At 65.4% G+C, this 16,831-nt stretch overlaps 3 protein-coding genes across 5 annotated transcripts; 1 reads left to right on the plus strand and 2 right to left on the minus strand.

Annotated features, from left to right (window-relative positions):
- The first annotated feature begins 77 nt into the window (after positions 1–77).
- Positions 78–6,448, plus strand: TBXA2R (thromboxane A2 receptor). Of its 2 annotated transcripts, none has more exons than XM_082297874.1 (3): positions 78–284; positions 4,763–5,769; positions 6,094–6,448. In XM_082297874.1, the coding sequence occupies exons 2-3, from the start codon at positions 4,866–4,868 to the stop codon at positions 6,402–6,404; spliced, it is 1,215 nt and encodes a 404-aa protein (XP_082154000.1). In that variant the 5' UTR covers positions 78–284; positions 4,763–4,865; the 3' UTR covers positions 6,405–6,448. The 2 variants fall into 2 exon arrangements, with proteins under 2 accessions (XP_082154000.1, XP_082154001.1); XM_082297875.1 differs by having other exon boundaries at positions 4,763–5,672.
- A 425-nt stretch (positions 6,449–6,873) lies between these two features.
- On the minus strand, positions 6,874–9,338 carry GIPC3 (GIPC PDZ domain containing family member 3; the record flags this gene model as incomplete). Its single annotated transcript, XM_082297677.1, has 6 exons — positions 6,874–7,025; positions 7,225–7,306; positions 7,440–7,552; positions 7,989–8,169; positions 8,453–8,638; positions 9,084–9,338. The coding sequence occupies 6 exons, from the start codon at positions 9,336–9,338 to the stop codon at positions 6,874–6,876; spliced, it is 969 nt and encodes a 322-aa protein (XP_082153803.1).
- A 323-nt stretch (positions 9,339–9,661) lies between these two features.
- HMG20B (high mobility group 20B) lies at positions 9,662–16,626 on the minus strand. Of its 2 annotated transcripts, XM_082297993.1 has the most exons (10): positions 16,582–16,626; positions 15,942–16,002; positions 13,608–13,707; positions 13,146–13,349; positions 12,840–12,960; positions 12,684–12,736; positions 12,334–12,409; positions 11,997–12,212; positions 11,465–11,597; positions 9,662–10,782 (listed from the first exon to the last, which is right to left on the minus strand). In XM_082297993.1, exons 2-10 carry the CDS (start codon positions 15,977–15,979, stop codon positions 10,770–10,772), a joined length of 954 nt encoding a protein of 317 aa, XP_082154119.1. In that variant the 5' UTR covers positions 15,980–16,002; positions 16,582–16,626; the 3' UTR covers positions 9,662–10,769. The 2 variants fall into 2 exon arrangements, with proteins under 2 accessions (XP_082154119.1, XP_082154118.1); XM_082297992.1 differs by lacking the exon at positions 16,582–16,626 and having other exon boundaries at positions 15,942–16,037.
- Between the last annotated feature and the right edge of the window lie 205 nt (positions 16,627–16,831).

Consider the following 16,831-nt stretch of genomic DNA (forward strand, 5'->3'; position numbering starts at 1 on the left):
GCTCTCGGGTTTGGACAGCGCAGCGACAGCTCGGAGCTGCCGGGCTGGGAAAACCCCCGGGAGGCGAATCCCCCCGGGGCACGGACGGCACCCAGGGACCCTGGCCCTCGGCCGCCCCAGTGCCCGGAGCCGCGGCTGCCTCTCCTTTCTCGGGTCCCGGGGTCACTGCGGGGCTCGGCGGGGACCCCTCCTCTGGCGGACCCCACCGCGGCGCCGGCCCGGGTCCCGCTGGAAGGGCGGCACGGCCGGACCCCCCCCCGCCTCAAGCCCGCCCGGGTAAACAAGTGAGTAACGGGGCAGGAGCCCAGCCCCGAGACGGACTCAGCCGCGGGTGCCGCCACTGGGGGAGCTTTGTGTGCCGGCACCGGGGGGGCTGCGCCGGAGGGACGCTGTCGGCACCGGGGGACGACCCCCGCCTGGAGCCCCGTCCCGAGCGGGGAGGGAGCGGAGAGGGACGGGGCCGGTTCCGGGGGGCGCGGCGAGCCCGGCCCTTCCCCCGCCCCGCCGCGGGGCTGAGCCGAGCCGAGCTGAGCCGAGCCGAGCCGAGCTGAGCCGAGCCGAGCTGAGCCGAGCCGGGCTGAGCCGGGCCGGGCTGAGCTGGGCCGGGCTGAGCAAAGCCGAGCCGGGTGGGTCCCGCCGGCAGCGAGGTAGGGGTCGGGTCTGCGCGGGGAGGGAGGCGTTGGAGGGGGGGCGAGAGATACGCGGCCAAGGGGGCTGTGAAGGACAAAGAGCCCAGAAGGCTGGGATGGACGGACAGAGAGACCGGGATGGACGGACAGAGACTGGGATGGGCGGACAGACCGCAGGACTGGGACGAACGGAGGGGCTGTGCGGGGCTCTGGGGGCTGTGTAGGGCGGTCGAGGCTCCAGGAGCTCCCAGGGCTCAGCCGCCGGGTTCGCACGCAACCCCGGGGATCGGGTGCATTTCGGGGGAGGAGAAGCGGGCACCCCATGGTGAGGGACGGACACGTGGTGCCCCTGCTCCCCCCACTGTGTGTCTGTCCATCGGAACCAGGATTTGCTTTCGGGGCTCCCCCGCCGGGACGGTTCCCCCCCCGCCTCCATGTGCCGCTGACTCCTCTGGGAAGAGCCGGAGAAGGACCAGGAAAGGCTCAGGAAAGGGCCGGGAAAGGAAGGGTCTATTTCGGGCTGTCGGAGTGGGCGGCCCAGCAGCCTTGAAGCCCTCGAGATGCTGCGACGCTGCGGGCGGGGGCAGCGGTGGGGCGGGGGGCCCTGGTGCCCCCGGGTTGCCGAGTCCCGGCTTCTGCACTCCAGGGCACCCGGGCTGATCCTCCAGCCACCGCCTGCCCGGCTCCGGGCTCTGGAGATTGGAATGGGGTTGGTGCCAGTTGTGTCCCAGTCAGCCCTGGGTCACATCAGGGACAGGCGAGGACACGCCTGGCAGGGACCATCCTGTGTGTCACTGCTTTCCTGGGATGTCCTCTGTCCTGGGTGTCCTAGGGATGTCCCTGCTCCAGGCCAGGCCAACTTCTTCAGCAGCAGGTCCTTGTGATGGTTGTGGGGCCAGGGATGAACACTGATGCCCTGACAAGTCCTCATCCCCATGACCTTTCCTGTTCCAGCTGATCACCTCGACCCGATTGGATGCCCCAGGGCCCCAGCCTGGAGGGGGGTGGCAGTGAGAGCACATCCATCCCTGACAGGTGACACAGTGTCCCATGGGACCACCTGCAGCAGGGGCATCAGGCTGCAGAGGGGATCATGCAGGGAAAGTCACTGTCCTGGAGAGGTCCAGCGAGCAGAGAGTGGCCACGCAAGGGATAAATGTAAATACCCTGCAGCATCTTCTGCACAGCTGCCCTGTGGCTCAACACCATGCCCAGTGGCAGAGCCCAGGTCAAGGGTGCACATGGGGTGTGAGGGGAGTTACTGCTATCTGGTTTTGGGGTCCCTTTGCAGGTGTGTGGTGCCCTCTTCCCTTCCAGCTCCCACCCTGACCTGACCTTGCAAGCCCTGTACAGGCCCCATGCCCAGTCCTGCCCGGGGAAGCCTGGGGAAGCAGCAGGCTGGGGCAGACGCTGATAAGGAGCAGCCTCCCTCACTCCCCATCTGCCTTTCCCTCGCTGCCCTCGGATGTGGCCAGGGCAGGAAGCAGTACCCAGCGGAGACAGGGCATTAGTGCCTGCACCAGCCCCCCACACCCCACTGCCAGTGCCTCACAGCCTCCAGCAGAACATTTCAGAGCTAGCTCCTCTCTTCCAGGATTTTACCCCTGCACCCCTTGCCAAACCCTTGCTCACATGGGATCTCCATTTTGCTGGGTCCAGAACCCCAAACCTGAGCACAAGGGGTTGGTGGGGACAGTCCCTGGGCTCAGGATTTCTCTTCTGCAGGACCTGCTGTCCCCACGTCCCCACATGTCCATCCTCCTGCAGTGGCTGCCCCTGATGAGGGGAAAATGGTGAGTGGGGATCCCGACCCCCACATGAGCCCCTTCCTGGAGGCACCACTGGTGTGTTCTGGCACAGCAGGGGTCCCCTCGCTCCCAGCCCTGCAGATGCTAAGTGGCTGTAAATACTTGATTTCCTCTAAATGCTGTGCCTGGCCGAGGCAGCTCTGCACAGGGGGCCTGAGCCCAGCTCAGACCTCTCCGAGCCTCCGGGGTCCCTGTCCAGGCCACAGTGGGCAGTGGATGAGGGTCCAGGTTGTGGTTGTGTCGGGGCAGGAGGTGAAGGGAGGACAGGGAGGGGATGTAGGTAATGGTGAGATTTGGAGCTTCTGGGGCTGGTGCCTCCTTGCCTGGCCACGGTACCACCTCAGGGAGACCCCCCCGCTGGACACTGTGGCTGTGAGTTCCCAGGTAACAGGGACAGCAGGGCAGCATCACCCCATGGGCCCTTGAACCCCAGTGAGGAGAGAGAGCACCCTGGGACAAGGGGAACATGTTTGGGGACAGCACCCTGGCAGTGTGGGTGGGTACATGGCAAGGGACAGCTGGAGGGGGACTGGCACACCAGGTACTCGCATGGCAGGGGTGACTTTGTCACCTCCCAGAGGACTTGGGAAAGGCTGGTGACTCCTCAGGGTCTTAGAAAGTCGTGCCGAGGCCTCACCACGTGTCTGCGGGGCCGACGCCTCTGAGGCTGCCGCGGTCCCTCGGGGAGCAGTGAGAACAAACAGCCGCAAGTTTTCACTCTTGGCTCATGGAAAAAGCCTGGCCCACCCTCGCAGTGATTCACCGCCACATTCTGCCAGCCCCCCACACCAGGACAGGAGAGAGATGGGGACGAGCCGCCACCACCACCCCTGGCCCCTTCCCCGCTCCCCAGGGCTGCGGGTCCGAGGCACAGCCGGGGCCGGGCACGGGCAGGGCGCTGCGGCGCTGGGTGGGTGCCGGCACCCCCAGCCCCACGTGCGGCCGGGGTGAGGCCCCAGAGGATGTCGCAATGCTTGGCCCCATCCCAGCCCGGCCGGGCTGTGGGATCGGCGCGTGGCTCGGGTGTGCGCGGTGGCTCCCGGCCCTGCGGCCACCCTCGCACCCCCGGCCGGACAGGGGCTGGCGGCCGAGGGGTGTCTGGGTGAGGGACACGGCACGGGGCTTGCTTGGGACACGGGGACCCAGAGCCAGGCCAGTGATGGACTAACGGCCAGGATTGGCAATGATCAGGGCTGGTCTGAGGTTTAACTTGGCGACGAAGGACAGGTGGCAGTGCCACCCTGCACGAGGGGAGGGGCACCGCAGTGGGGCTTTGCAGGGGTGGCGGGTTGGGGTGGAGCTGGGCATCCCACTGGGGCCATTGGGCTGAGGACTGTGTCAGCCAGGAGGGTGGGCTGAGGCAGGTGGTGTGGCAAGAACATCCACAGTCTGGAGAAATGGGTCCCAGGAGGAGAGGAGGGGTCAGCTCCCTGTGGGCGTCTGTGTCCCCAGGTTGTCCAGTCCCCACTGTTGCTGTGTCTCTGTCCTGTCCCACATCATCTCATTTGCAGCCTGGACTAATTAGCAATGGAGGGCTATGTAGGACCAGGAGCTGGACTTGACAAACCTTGTGGGTCCACTCCCACAGGATATCCCACGATTCTATGATTCCCAGCTGCTTCCCAGCCCAAGTGAGGCAGAGTGGCACTAAGCAGGCTGTCTACCTCCACAGCCATCCCTGTCACACCCTGTCACACCCTGTCACAGCCACTGTCCTGGTGACAAACGCACAGCTCCCACTGCAGGGGATGCCAGGAGGGCAGATCAGGTCTGTCACCCACACTGGCTGTGGTTTGGCAGCGGTGCCAGGGTTGTAGCACAGCCTCAGACTTGTACCTCAGGTTTCCCCAGCACACTGGAGGAATGGGACATCTCCACATTGAGCTCAGGGATAGGCAGAGAGTCAGGATCATGCCCTGGTGCAGCCACCATGTGCCTGCATCCTTCAGAGTGAGTCCCCCACCATGATGGAGGGTAATGGCCCAGGGATCTCTGGCTATGTGCCCCCGGGGCGGGAGGGAGCCCAGCTGTCAATGACGAGTTTCCCGAGGCACCCGCTGTGCCGGGATTCAGCCTCGTGGCTGCAGCCCCATGTGGCTCGTGGCCGGGGACAGTTAATCCCGGCAGCTGCAGGGCTGCAGCCCTTGGCCTCCACTGCAGCTGTGCCTGCAGCTGGCACGAGCCAGGTCCCGCCCTGGTGTCCCTCTCCATGGGCTGGGGTTCCACCGTGGTGTCCCCCTCCACAGCCCCTGGAGGACCCCATATCTGCAAGCTCAGGGTGGGTGATGGGTGGGCTTGCCTAAATTCCCTCTGTTCCCCCCGCAGGGCAAGGCGGGATTGGTGCCGGCAGCAGCAGGGGGCTCTGGCCATGGAGGAGAGCCAGGAGGGTGCCTGAGGCCGCTGGAAGGAGCAGGAGGGAGTGCGGGACATGGAGCCCCCCAACAGCAGCACGGCCGGGCCGGCGGACTCGTGCTTTGGGGTGTTCAATGCCAGCGATGGCCGCGCCAGTGCACAGAACAGCATCGCCTCGCCCTGGTTCTCCACGGCCTTCGGCCTCATCGGCCTCTGTTCCAACCTCTTTGCCCTCTGCGTCCTGGTCAGCTCCTCCCGCAAGCTCTCCAGCCAGGCCCGCTCCTCCTTCCTCATCTTCCTCTGTGGGCTCGTGGTCACAGACTTCATGGGACTGCTGGTGACGGCCTCAGTCATCATCCCCTACCACTTCACCAAGTTCTCCTGGGCCAAGGTGGACCCTGGCTGCCACCTCTGCAACTTCCTCGGCTTCTCCATGGTCTTCTTCGGGCAGTGCCCGCTGCTGCTGGGGGCCACCATGGCCGGGGAGCGGTTCTTGGGCATCAACCGCCCCTTCTCGCGCTCCACCAGCCTCTCCAAGCGCCGCGCCTGGGCCATCGTGGGGCTGGTGTGGGGCTTCTCCTGCTCACTGGGACTGCTGCCGGTGTTGGGGCTGGGCCGGTACACGCTGCAGTTCCCTGGTTCCTGGTGCTTCCTCACCCTCCTGCCTGACACTGGCGACGTCGTCTTCTGCCTGCTCTTCGCGCTGCTGGGCATCCTCTCCGTGCTGCTCTCCTTCGTCCTCAACACCGTCAGCGTGGTCACACTCTGCCGTGTCTACCACGATCGCGAGTCGGTGCAGCGGCGCCGCGACAGCGAGGTGGAGATGATGGTGCAGCTCGTGGGCATCATGATTATCGCCACCATCTGCTGGATGCCCCTCCTGGTGAGGCCTCTGTCCTGGTGTGCCCCATCACCACCCCTCCATGGCCCTCCTGGATCTTCATGTCCCCCCTGTTCCTCCTTGTGGGGCCTCAGTCTTGGTGTGTTCTCCTCACCCTCCCTCTATCTCCCTCCTGGTGTCCCCCACCCTTCACAGTGAGGTCCCAGCTTTCAGTATGTCCCCTCCATGTCCCTGCTGATGATGTTCCAGGTCGGGGGGTGTCCCCTTGGTAAGACCTCCCCTGCCAGTGTCCCCCTGCCACCTCTCTACACGCCAAGTTGACCCCTAGTGACAGGCAGAGCAGGTGCTCCCCAGTGCTCCAAACCAGCCCAGGACTCCTCCAAGTGCCTCGACCTTCATCATTTCCCCACCCTGGCGCAGCTCATGGATCCTCCACTGACACTTTGTCCCCTTTTCCCCCCAGATCTTCATAGTCCAGGTGGTCCTGCAGCACCTGCCTGGCCAGGCACAGGTGCTGCCCACGGACACGCAGGAGATGCTGCTGATCTACATCCGCATGGTCACCTGGAACCAGATCCTGGACCCCTGGGTCTACATCCTGTTCCGCCGGGCCGTGCTGCAGCGCGTGTACCCCCGGCTGCACCCCCGGCCCTCCATCGTCTCCCTCACCCCCTCCCTGCCCCGCAAGCTCACCGCTGGCTCCGTCCTGCAGTAGCAGCCCTGGGGACGGGCACTGGGCAGGGGGGCATGGCCATGCCCCCGTCCCATCCCTGATGGATCCTCATCACCCGCATCCAGGGGCTTTCCCCGCCCCCTGAGCCCGATACCCAAGGGGCTGTCAGGGGGCACAGGGCTGCTTCCCCCTCCCCGTCCCCAATAAAGCACAGCTCGTGCAGCTCTTGGTGCCCACTGGGGGTGACCACCCGGGGGGGCCCCAGGGAAGGTGCCTGGGGGGGGGATCCTGCCCTGCTGACAATCAGAGCAACAGCCCTTCTCCAGTCTCTCCTTTAATGAGCCACAGCTACTGCCCACCACGTTTGGGGCGTGTGCAAGGGGGATCCTCTGGAACATGGGTGGGCTGGGTGCCCTCTGCCCCCCAACCCAAGGGACAGACCTGGGTGCTGCTCAGGAGGGTGTGGGGGGCAGGATGGGGACCCCCACCAGCGCCTCAGCCCCAGATGGGGTGGGGATGAGGTGGGGATGTGGGGAGAGGACAAAAGTGAGGGGCAACACCTGCCCCCAGCTACTCCTTATCCCCCTTGGGGTGGCAGACGGCTGCCCACACCTCGGCCACAAACTCCTGGGGGAAGGCGAACTCGCCCAGCACCGAGTCCAGCCCTTGGGCAAGCTGGGCCACGCTGGGGCTGCCCTTGGCTGCCTCCACCATCGTCGAGGCTGTTGGGGAGAAGGGGGAGGTCAGGGCCAGTGTGGGGGGCCGGGACAGGAGCAGGGGCTGAGTCAGGATCTGGGGCAGGAGCAGGGGCAGGAGAAGAGGCAGAAGCTGGGGAAGGGGCAGGGGCTAGGGCAGGGTTTGGGTGGGGGTGAGGGTCAGGACAGGGGCAGGGGCAGGTCAGGGTCCAGGCCCCCTGCTCACCCAGCTCGCTGTCACGGATGCCCATGTAACTCTCCAACAGATCGTCCACCTGCCGGGCAGCTTCTTCCTCGGTGGGGCTGGGCTGGGGGCAAGGGGCCCAGGAGGTGAGTGCCAGGCAGCACAGGGGCACCCAAGGGCACAAGGATGCTTCTCCCCACCCTGCCACAGTGTGAGAAGCCATAGGTTTGGGGTGGGGGACTTGGGGTGGGCCTTACCCCCTCCTCCAGCACGGCCGGGCCCTGTGTCCGCAGCCGCAGCGTTTCCTTCCCACTGGCCAGTCTGCCTTCACCTGGGGATTTGCTTGTCCGTGTCCGCTGCCCGATCATGTCTGTGCCCCAGGGTGGGGGGTGAGGGCACAGGCAGGACCTGGCATGCCCAGCCTCTCGCTGCCCTCTGCCTGGCCATCCCCCAGCCCCGGGGGCACTGCAGGGTGAGCCGTGCAGGGACAGGGCTGGTGTGCCAGGGACACCCAGGGGTGCAGGGTGGGGATGCTCCTGGTTATGGGGTGCTCACGGGTGCTCGGGACAATGCACACAGAGCAAGAGGGGCGCCCATGGGGGGCACGAGCAGGTGTGGGGACACCCCCGTGGGTGCCCCAGGTCTGTGGGGTACACACACACGTAGTAGGGGTGCAGAGGGGCACACACAGGGGGTAGTGAGCCCTGGGGGACACTCGGTCACTGGGGAAGGGCTGCAGGGCCACAGGGGGCTGGGGATGATCCCAAGGTCCCCATGGCAGGAGCAGAGGCACCCTCTCAACTCACCGAAGGCCTTTTTGGGCTGGACCAGGCGGAGGGTGAAGGGCTGAGCCCGCGGCAGCTCCCGCAGCATCCGAGCCACCTCATAGTGGCGGCAGCCCACGATGGTGTGGTCGTTGATGGCCTCGATGCTGTCCCCCACACACACTGTCTGCAGCCGGTTGATGATGCTCCCCTCCTTGATCCTCTGGGGACCACGGTGGGACAGGGACACGGCAACCACATGGCACAATGGGACAGTCAGACACAGCCCCATCCCGCCCCACACACAGCCACCTCAGTGGTCCCACACCCTTTGGTAGCCAGGTCAGGCAGGGGAGACCTCCAGGGCCGGGGTGGACACAGGGAAGGATTGATGTGGGGAGTCAGGGAGGAGCCTGATTCCAGGGAGGGGATGCACGGGGGATGTCACCTGCAGAGCCACAGTCCCCAGGGCTGCCCCAGCCCCAGCCTGGTCCCCAGGGGCTCACCTTGATGAAGGCGTAGCCGGCCCCGTTGTCTGTGATGGTGAGGCCAAGCGCGTCCTCTGTCTTGGTCACCTCCACCTCCTTGGTCTCGCCCCGGACGTGGGCAAAGATGAAATCCTCCAGGCCAATCTGTCCCCCCAGCAGCTTCTGCATGTCCACTTTGTGTGTGTTGAGCGTGCAGAAGAGGATCTGCCCCGGGGAACCCCATCAGCCGGGACTGGGGATGCCCCAGTAGGGCAAGAGGTGTCAGGGGAGCCATGGCCAGTTCGAGGGGATTTGGTCAGATCTGGGCACTGCTAGAAGAGAAGGCCCCAGGGACCCCCAGCCTGCCTGGGACCCTGCACTGCCCCATCGCTGTGCACCTTCCCACAGCTCCAGGCAGCTGCAACCAGCCAGAGAACTGGCAGCCCTGGCTCCCTGCCCACATACAGAGGGGAAACTGAGGCACAGAGCCCCCAAGCCCTCCCCAGAGGAGCTGATACAGCCCTGAGGCCAAAACATCCTTCCAGAAAACTTTGGGGACTACGTTTGCAAGCATCTGGGGACTTGTGGATGCACAGGCCACAGACAGTGCCACAGGGTGGGTGTCCCTGCCTGGGGCACAAAGACCCCTCCCCGGGCCGCAGCCCCTCACCTCGGTGGGCGAGATGTCGAAGACCTCAGCGATTTTGGCGTAGAGCTCCTTGACGTTGGTGAAGCCCTCGATGCGCCCCGTGGGGCTGCCGTGGGCCAGCTGCGTGTGGAACACCAGCCTGGGGCGGGCGCGGGGAGCCCGGGGGGCCGCGGGGCCGGCGGCGGGGGGCTCGGGGGTCCCCGGCTCCTGCCCCACGCCGTTCTCCATGGGGCCGCCCTCGGGGGGCTGCCGGCCGTGCCTGCCCGCCCGCTGCATCCCTGCGGCGCTGCTGAATTATGGATGGAGCTGGCTCCCCGCCGGCCGTAAGGTGATCCCCGCGCCCGGGAACCTGAGCCGGTGGCGCAGGTCAGCCGCGGGGATCGGGTGAGCTCTGCCACGTAGGAAGAGCCCCGGCCAGGCTGGAGGTGGGAGAGCAGCCGGCCCCGAGCCAGCACCACCGCACCCTCCCCAGCTGGGGCTGGGGGCTGCAGTGATGGGCTCGGGGCTGTGGGCCACTGATCCACCCCAACAGCCCCAGGATCGCCTCCAGAGCTCCCTCTGAGCACAAACACACAGGGACCAGAGTGGTTTTCTCCCGCATTTATTTGCTCCCATCTCCATCCCAAGCCCAGCGGCACCAGGAGATGGCCAATGGCAGATGCAGCTACACAGCGCAGGCCTGGCATGGGAGGCAGGGGCAGGAACACCCCGGCCCCGTCAGACCCAGGGCCAGGCCCACGTAGTGCTAAGTAAGAAAATAAGACACTCTCTAATTACAGTCTGAGATTAATGACAGGCAGCCCCGGGGACACCGACCCCGACCCCGGTTGCCAGCACAGTGGTCCCACAAGAGCAGGGGGGCTCAGGCAAAAGGGGCAGGAGGCAAAAGCCAGTGCAGCACACCCGGGGTCCCTGCAAGCAAGAAGGGGTCGGCCACAGCTCCCCTGCTACAGGGGTCCCCACCCCAGGACATGGCGGGTCTCACCTCCCCTCTTCCAGGGGTCCCCAGCATGGGAGGGGGTCAGTCCCAGCTCTCCCCTGCTCCCTGCCCCAGGAGGGGGTCAGTTCCAGCTCCCCTCTGGCCTGAAGAGTTTTATTGCTTTCAGGAGCTTGCTGCCTGGTCCCGGATATGAAGGGAAAGGAGGAGAGCCAAGCAGGGTGACAGGGGCAGGGGCTGAAGGCACCCATTAAATAAAAGCAGAGGCAGGCAGTGGGAGGGAGCTGCCGCCATGCCCTTGCTGGGATGAGACCAAGGGGCTCCCCAGCTGGCCAGGGGACAGGAGGAAGCAGCAGGACCAAGAGGGTCCCAGTCATTCCCCACTGCCCCCCATCCCCACAGCCCCAGTTCACCCTGAAGGGGTGTGTTCACTCCAGGCCCAACCCCACCAGCACCTCCCCTGCCCCAGTTGGCAAGGCAGGGCTGGGGGGCTCAGGTGAAAGCAGGGGGTGCTCACGCCAACACTGACCCTCTCCCAGCGCTGCCCCAGCCGGGCTCTCAGCCCTGTCACCGCTTGTCCCCCGGAGCTCGAGGGTCCCGGAGCTGCTGCGGCCACGGGTCGGGCGCTCCGGGCTGGGGGGTCCCAGCTGCAGGAAGGTGCGAGGGGCAGGGGGAGCAGCCAGACCCCCTGCAGAGACTGTCCCTTGAGTGAGCTCCAAGGGACAGCCCCGGGGTCCAGCCAGGCCCAGGGTCTGGAAGGACTGGTCCTCTCACAAGTGTTCACTGAGGAGGGAGAAAAGAGTGGCTGAGTCACAGAATCCCAGAATGGTTTGCACTGGAAGGGATCTTAAAGTTCATCCAGCTCCTCCCCCTGCCATGGGCAGGGACACCTCCCACTGTCCCAGGCTGTTCCAAGCCCCAATGTCCAGCCTGGCCTTGGACACTGCCAGGGATCCAGGGGCAGCCCCAGCTGCTCTGGGCACCCTGTGCCAGGGCCTGCCCACCCTCCAGGGAACAATTCCTGCCCAAGATCCCATCCAGCCCTGCCCTCTGGCACTGGGAAGCCATTCCCTGGCTCCTGGCCCTCCATGCCTTGTCCCCAGTCCCTCTGCAGCTCTCCTGGAGCCCCTTTAGGCCCTGCAAGGGGCTCTGAGCTCTCCCTGGAGCCTTCTCTTCTCCAGCTGAGCACCCCCAGCTCTCCCAGCCTGGCTCCAGAGCAGAGGGGCTCCAGCCCTGGGAGCAGCTCCGTGGCCTCCTCTGGACTGGCTCCAGCAGATCAGCATCTTCAGACATGGGGACACCTCCTGAATCAGGGACTGGGCTTCCCTCTCCCACAGCTCCCTGGAGCAGCTTCAAGTCCATCTCTGTCCACACCTTCCCTGCTCAGCTCCCATCACCACTGGCTCGAGGTCAACCCCGCAGTCCCATGGGGACACCCGTGCCACGGTCCCAGCCCTGCGCTCACCTGGCGATCCGGGACAGGATCTCCTTGACACGCAGCACCAGTGGCTCATGCTGCAGGGGGTTGCTCTCAATGGCACTGTGCAGTTTGGCCATGTAGAAGTCCAGGGTGCTCAGCGTGGGTGTCTCCCCAGTTCCTGTGAGGTGACAGCCCAGTGAGCAGGGCCAGCAGGTCCCCACCCAACCCTGCCCATGCACTGGGGACTGCAGAAGGGACCCCAGCACCAGGTGCCACCTCCTGCACTGGCACAAGCCCAGGAACACATGGATTTGGGCTAATCTGGGGTGCAGCTTTGAGTGTGGCTTCAGAGAAAGAGGATCCCAGCCTGCCCCGGCCCAGGACAGGGAAGCCAGCTGGCTGTCACATCCCTGGGCTTCCTGGAAAGCAGCATCCCACCCCAGCAGCAGATGGGCACTTACCAGCACCCCACTGCCCCACAGTGCTCCCCTGCATGGGATGGGGGGACCCCTCAGTGCCCCTCTGCCCAGGCAAGGGTCCCAGCAGCCGGGGGCCCCCACAGCTGCCCCCAACTCACCGGGGATGGGCAGGGAGGCGAAGCTGGCAGTGAGGGCCTGCCGCACGGACTGCAGCTGCTGCTGCAGGGCCAGGGTCTGCCGCTCCTCCTGCGCCAGCTCCTGCTCCAGCTTCTCCTTGGCGCAGTTCATGCTCTCCGTGTGCTTCTGCAGGATGGCGTTCTGCTCCTCGAACTCCGTGTTCATCTTGCGCAGGCGCCGCAGCTCGGCCTCCCGGGCTGCCGGGACAGCACCGTGTCCACAGGGACAGACCCCGACCTCCCTCTTCCAAACCCAAACCCCGTTCCAGCCATGGGGTCCCTCCATCCGGGCTCCCCAGGGACCTCCCACAGCCCCTACCTTTGTTTTGGTCCAAGAACTCCTCAGTGAAGATGGGCACATCGAAGGTGGAAAAGGTGTCGCTGCACTCACCAGCCTGAGGGACAAGAGGGAGGGGTTGGGCAGGGCTGAGCCCACCAGAGGGGACCCCAACACCTTGGGGCCGGGCTGATGGAGGCACTGGGACAGGGTGAGGGCTGGCCCCACCTGGCAAGTGGGAAGGGAGGACGGCTATGCTCTGCCTCCCACCCCTCCAGAAACCTGGGACTCACAGCCCCGGAACTCTCTCTGCCCACCCACACCTGCAGCCAGCCCAGCAGTACCACCTGCCTCAGTTTCCCCACACACAGGCAGACCTGACAGGGCCTTACCTTGTGCGGGTGTCCGTTGAGTAGGGTGTTCACGGCCACCGCGCCCACGTCCTCTGCAGAGGAGGAAGGAGGTCACCCCGGGGGCCGGCCTCATGTCCCCAAAAGGCTCTGACAGCACCTGGCTGGATCCTGGCAGCCATTGCTCCCACAACCCACCTTTCTTGATCTTTTTCTCCTGGATCTTCTCCGTGCACATTTTGTAGGCCTCTGACTGCTGGTATTCCCGCAGCTCCTTCATGTACTGCTGCTTCTCCCGCTCCGCTTCATCCAGGTACCGCTGTGGCAGGGCACAGAGGGGCCTCAGCCTGGCCCAACCCAGGCTCCCGGGAGCTGCTGACCCCTCCCTGCCCAGCTCTCACTCCCGAGCACTGGGCCCAACAACTTCCCTGGAGCAAGCTCAGGGGTTCGGGGAGCAGGCTCTGGAGCTGCCCAGCCTTGGGGGTCTCTCCTGGGAGCCAGTACCTGCTTCTCTGAGAGCTGCAGTTTGCTCCACTCTGCTCCCAGCATCTTAGTGATCTCTGGGAAGGGCAGGTCGGGATGCTGCGTGCGGATCTGCTCGCGCCGCTCGTTCAGGAAGCGCACGTAGCCCGTCACAGGGGCTTTGGGGCCGTTGGGAAGGATCTTCTTCCTCTTCTTGCCCTTGGGCCAGCCCCTCTTCTTCACCGGCTGGCACCCATGGGGAAGGGACAGCCCATCAAGGATCAGAGCCATCACATCAGTGGGACATGGGAGAAGCCCCCAGACCCACCTGTGCCACACAGCCCTCAAGGGAAAGTCTGAGCCCTTCCTTGGCCCATGGCCACAGCCACAGACTCACCTGGGCTGCTGCAGGGCAAGCGGAGGGACAGGGACAGCCCCAGGCCGGGCACCTTGGGCCCCACTCCCAGGAATCATGTGAGAAGGGACACGGGCTCCGGGACTCACCTCCTCCTCTGGCTTCTCGCCGCCCACCCGCGCCGACTCTCCCTTCTCCTGCTTGATGGCCACCAGGAAGTTCCCATGCTGAGCCTTGCCCGTGGCATGTCTGCAGCCAGAGAGCACTATCAGAGAGGGCTGGGACACCATGGGGACCAACAGTGACACATCCCCCAGCAGTGTGACCTTGCACTCACTGGCTCCCCCAAATGCCCCGACTCAAACAGCCCCAAACCTGGCACTGGCCATGAAGCCCCTGTTCCCATGAGGGGAGGCTACAGCAGAGCGATGGCACTGGAGCGGAGCCCAGCACTGGGTGAGCAGAGCCCTGAGGTCTGGTGGCAGCGCTGGGACTCCTTGTCAGGGACATTTGGAAGGGGGTTGGCTCTTGGAGTCAGGTAACATCAACAGTCACATCCCTGCCTGTCACCTGGGCTCGGGTCACACCTTGGTGGGGAGTCCCAAGGGACTCTGTGAGGGAGGAGGAGCCGCAGGGATTTGGATCCTGGCTCCAGAGGCACCCCCTGGAAGCATCACTCACACCCAAGGAACCCTGGAGGCAGAGGGTGAGGGCAGGACGCCGGCTCAACCTGCTCTGGCCACAACCACCCCGGCAGGTTCGTGCTGTCTGTGACACCTCCCCGACACCTCGAGCGGCCGCAGCGCGGGGCCCAGCCCCACTCCCCAGCTCACTACCACGGCTTTACAGATCAGCAGCTGCCTCAGGCAGAGCCTCCCTGCCCCACTGGGCACCCACGGGTACCACACTGGGTGGGTAGAGCCTCCCTGTTCCACCACAGCATCACCCTGGGGCTCCCCAAGCCCCCCCGGCACCTCCTCCACGCCAGCCCTGTCCCATTCACACTCCCGGGTGCTCAAGGCAGCTCCTGCTCTGCTGGAAATGTCTTCACCACATCAGGGGAGCCACAAAGGGCTGCAGAGTATCACCAAATGATGCTTGCTTGGGTTCTGACCAGGTCCCCAGACTTGGGAACCAGCCTGGGGCCAAACACAAGCCCCAGCACAGATGTGCCAAAAGCCACAGCGATCCCAACCTGCTCAGGATGCACCTCGGAATTTCCCTTGTTTGCCACATGACGTAGCTGGAGCACACCCCAATCCCTGCAGAGACCCCATTTCTCACCCAGACAAGCCATCCTTGCAGTTAATTCAGGGGGCCCCTTCCGTGAGCCCCCAGCAGAGGCTGCCACTGCACCGGCCCTCGCAGACAATCAGAGGCCAGCCAGTAGCCACACTCACAAAAAAGCCTACAGAAAGGTGTGAGACCACCTCTTCTTCCAGCTCATGGGGGAAAAGAACACTTCAAGGCTGTGCAGAATCATGGCCAGCCTTTGGCTTTATCAGTTCCAAGAGCAATGTTCCCAGTGATGTCCACAGCATCATCATGTTCGCCAGGAACACATCAACACCCTCCAGCATCAGACGGATCACCCTCCCCCCTTGTGATCCGGATTCCTTGCATGCCTAAGGATGTTTTATAAAGTAAAGTTATCTCAGGCAAGATTCCTCCTCAGCCAGTTTGCTCTGGAATCCATCTCCCTCCACCTCTGAGGCACTTCCCCATCCGTCCACCCCCCCTCCCCCGTGCCAGAAGGGCCAAGGCCAGCTCAGGACAGCACAAATCCCACAGGAATTCAGCCCTCACTGGTTCTGATCTCCCAAGATGCTTAGAATTAGAGAATCCTAAAATATCCTGAGTTAGAAGGGACCCTCAGGGATCATCCAGTCCAGCCCCTGCCCTGCACAGACACCCCAACAACCCCAGCCTGGGCATCCCTGAGAGCGCTGTCCAAACGCTCCTGCAGCTCTGGCAGCCTCGGGGCCGGGCCCATTCCCTGGGGAGCCTGGGCAGTGCCCAGCAGCCTCGGGGGGAAGAACCTTTCCCTGAGCTCCATGGCCAGCCCTGACCCAGCTCCAGCCGTTCCCTGGGCTCCTGTCCCTGTCCCAGAGCAGAGCTCAGCCCCTGCCCCTCCGCCTCCCCTCGGGAGGAGCTGCAGCCCCCAGGAGCCTCCCCTCAGTCTCCTCTGCTGCAGCTGAACGAGCCAAGTGCCCTCAGCCGCTCCTCAGACCTTCCCCAGCTCCGTGTCCCTCCTTTGGACACTCTCCAACAGCTTTGGACCCTTCTGATCTTGTGGTGCCCAGAGTGCCCCCAGCACTGGAGGTGAGGCTGCCCCAGTGCAGAGCAGAGCGGGATGATCCCTCCCCAACACACACAGAGCACCCCAAGGCTCGGAAGGGGGGCAGTTTCTGCTGCTCTTTCCCCAGGGGCACTGACACAGGGCAGGGCGGCCGGAGGAGGTTGTGGCAGGTGGTGGCACTTACAGCAGGGCGGCGGGCGGCTGCTTGGTGCTGTGGGCCATGGGCGGGCGTCTCGCTCAGCACCCTGCGGACAGAGCCCAGCTCGCACCAGCATCGGGCTGGCGGTGCCCGCCGGTGTTCCCCTGCCGAAGCCGCCCTCGGAGGTGTCTCTCTCGTGGGGAAATCACAGGACCCCTCCCCGAATGGCCTCTCCTCCCCCAGCCAGTCCCTCACTGGCCTCTCCACCCCCCACAGCCCCCAGGGCCCGGGCACGAGCTCCGGCCCGCTCCCACTGACCCCCCCCCCCTCCCTGAGGGTGCCATCGCTGCCCCCACGGGCTCGTTCCCCTCGTCCCCCTCCCACCCGCGATCCCCAGCGTCCCCTGGGCCCTCCCCTGCAGAAATCCCCCCCGAGACCCATCGCAGCCCCAACAGGTTCATCCCCATAACACTGGGCACCCCCTCGCATCCCCAGTGCCCCCCGGTACCCCCTCGCCGGCCCTCCGCCTCTCGCCCGCCCTCCTGGGGTCCCACCGCGGCGCCCCAGCGGGCTCGCCCCCACACCTCGCCCTCTATCCGCGATCCCCCCCCCAGCCCCCCATCGGATCCCCCCATGGAAACCCCCATGGAATCGCCCATCCGGACCCGCCGCCGCCGCCGCTCACCTGACCACGCCCCTCTATTATTATGCAAACGAGGCTCCGGCCGCGCCGCCCTCGATTGGCCGCTCGGCGCCGACTCGTTGAGCGCGGCCCCTCGCGGATTGGCTGGATGTGATGACGTCAGAGGGAAGCGGCGGAAGGGAGGGCGGGGCCGGCGGGCGCGGCGCGCGCGCGCGGCCGGCGGCCCGACCAATCAGCAGCCAGCTTGGGGACGAGGAAGTGTTGTGGGGAGGGCAGCGCCTTAAAGGGGCAC

Source organism: Coloeus monedula (genome assembly GCF_965178545.1).
Source record: "Coloeus monedula genome assembly, chromosome: 27".
NCBI lineage: Eukaryota > Metazoa > Chordata > Aves > Passeriformes > Corvidae > Coloeus > Coloeus monedula.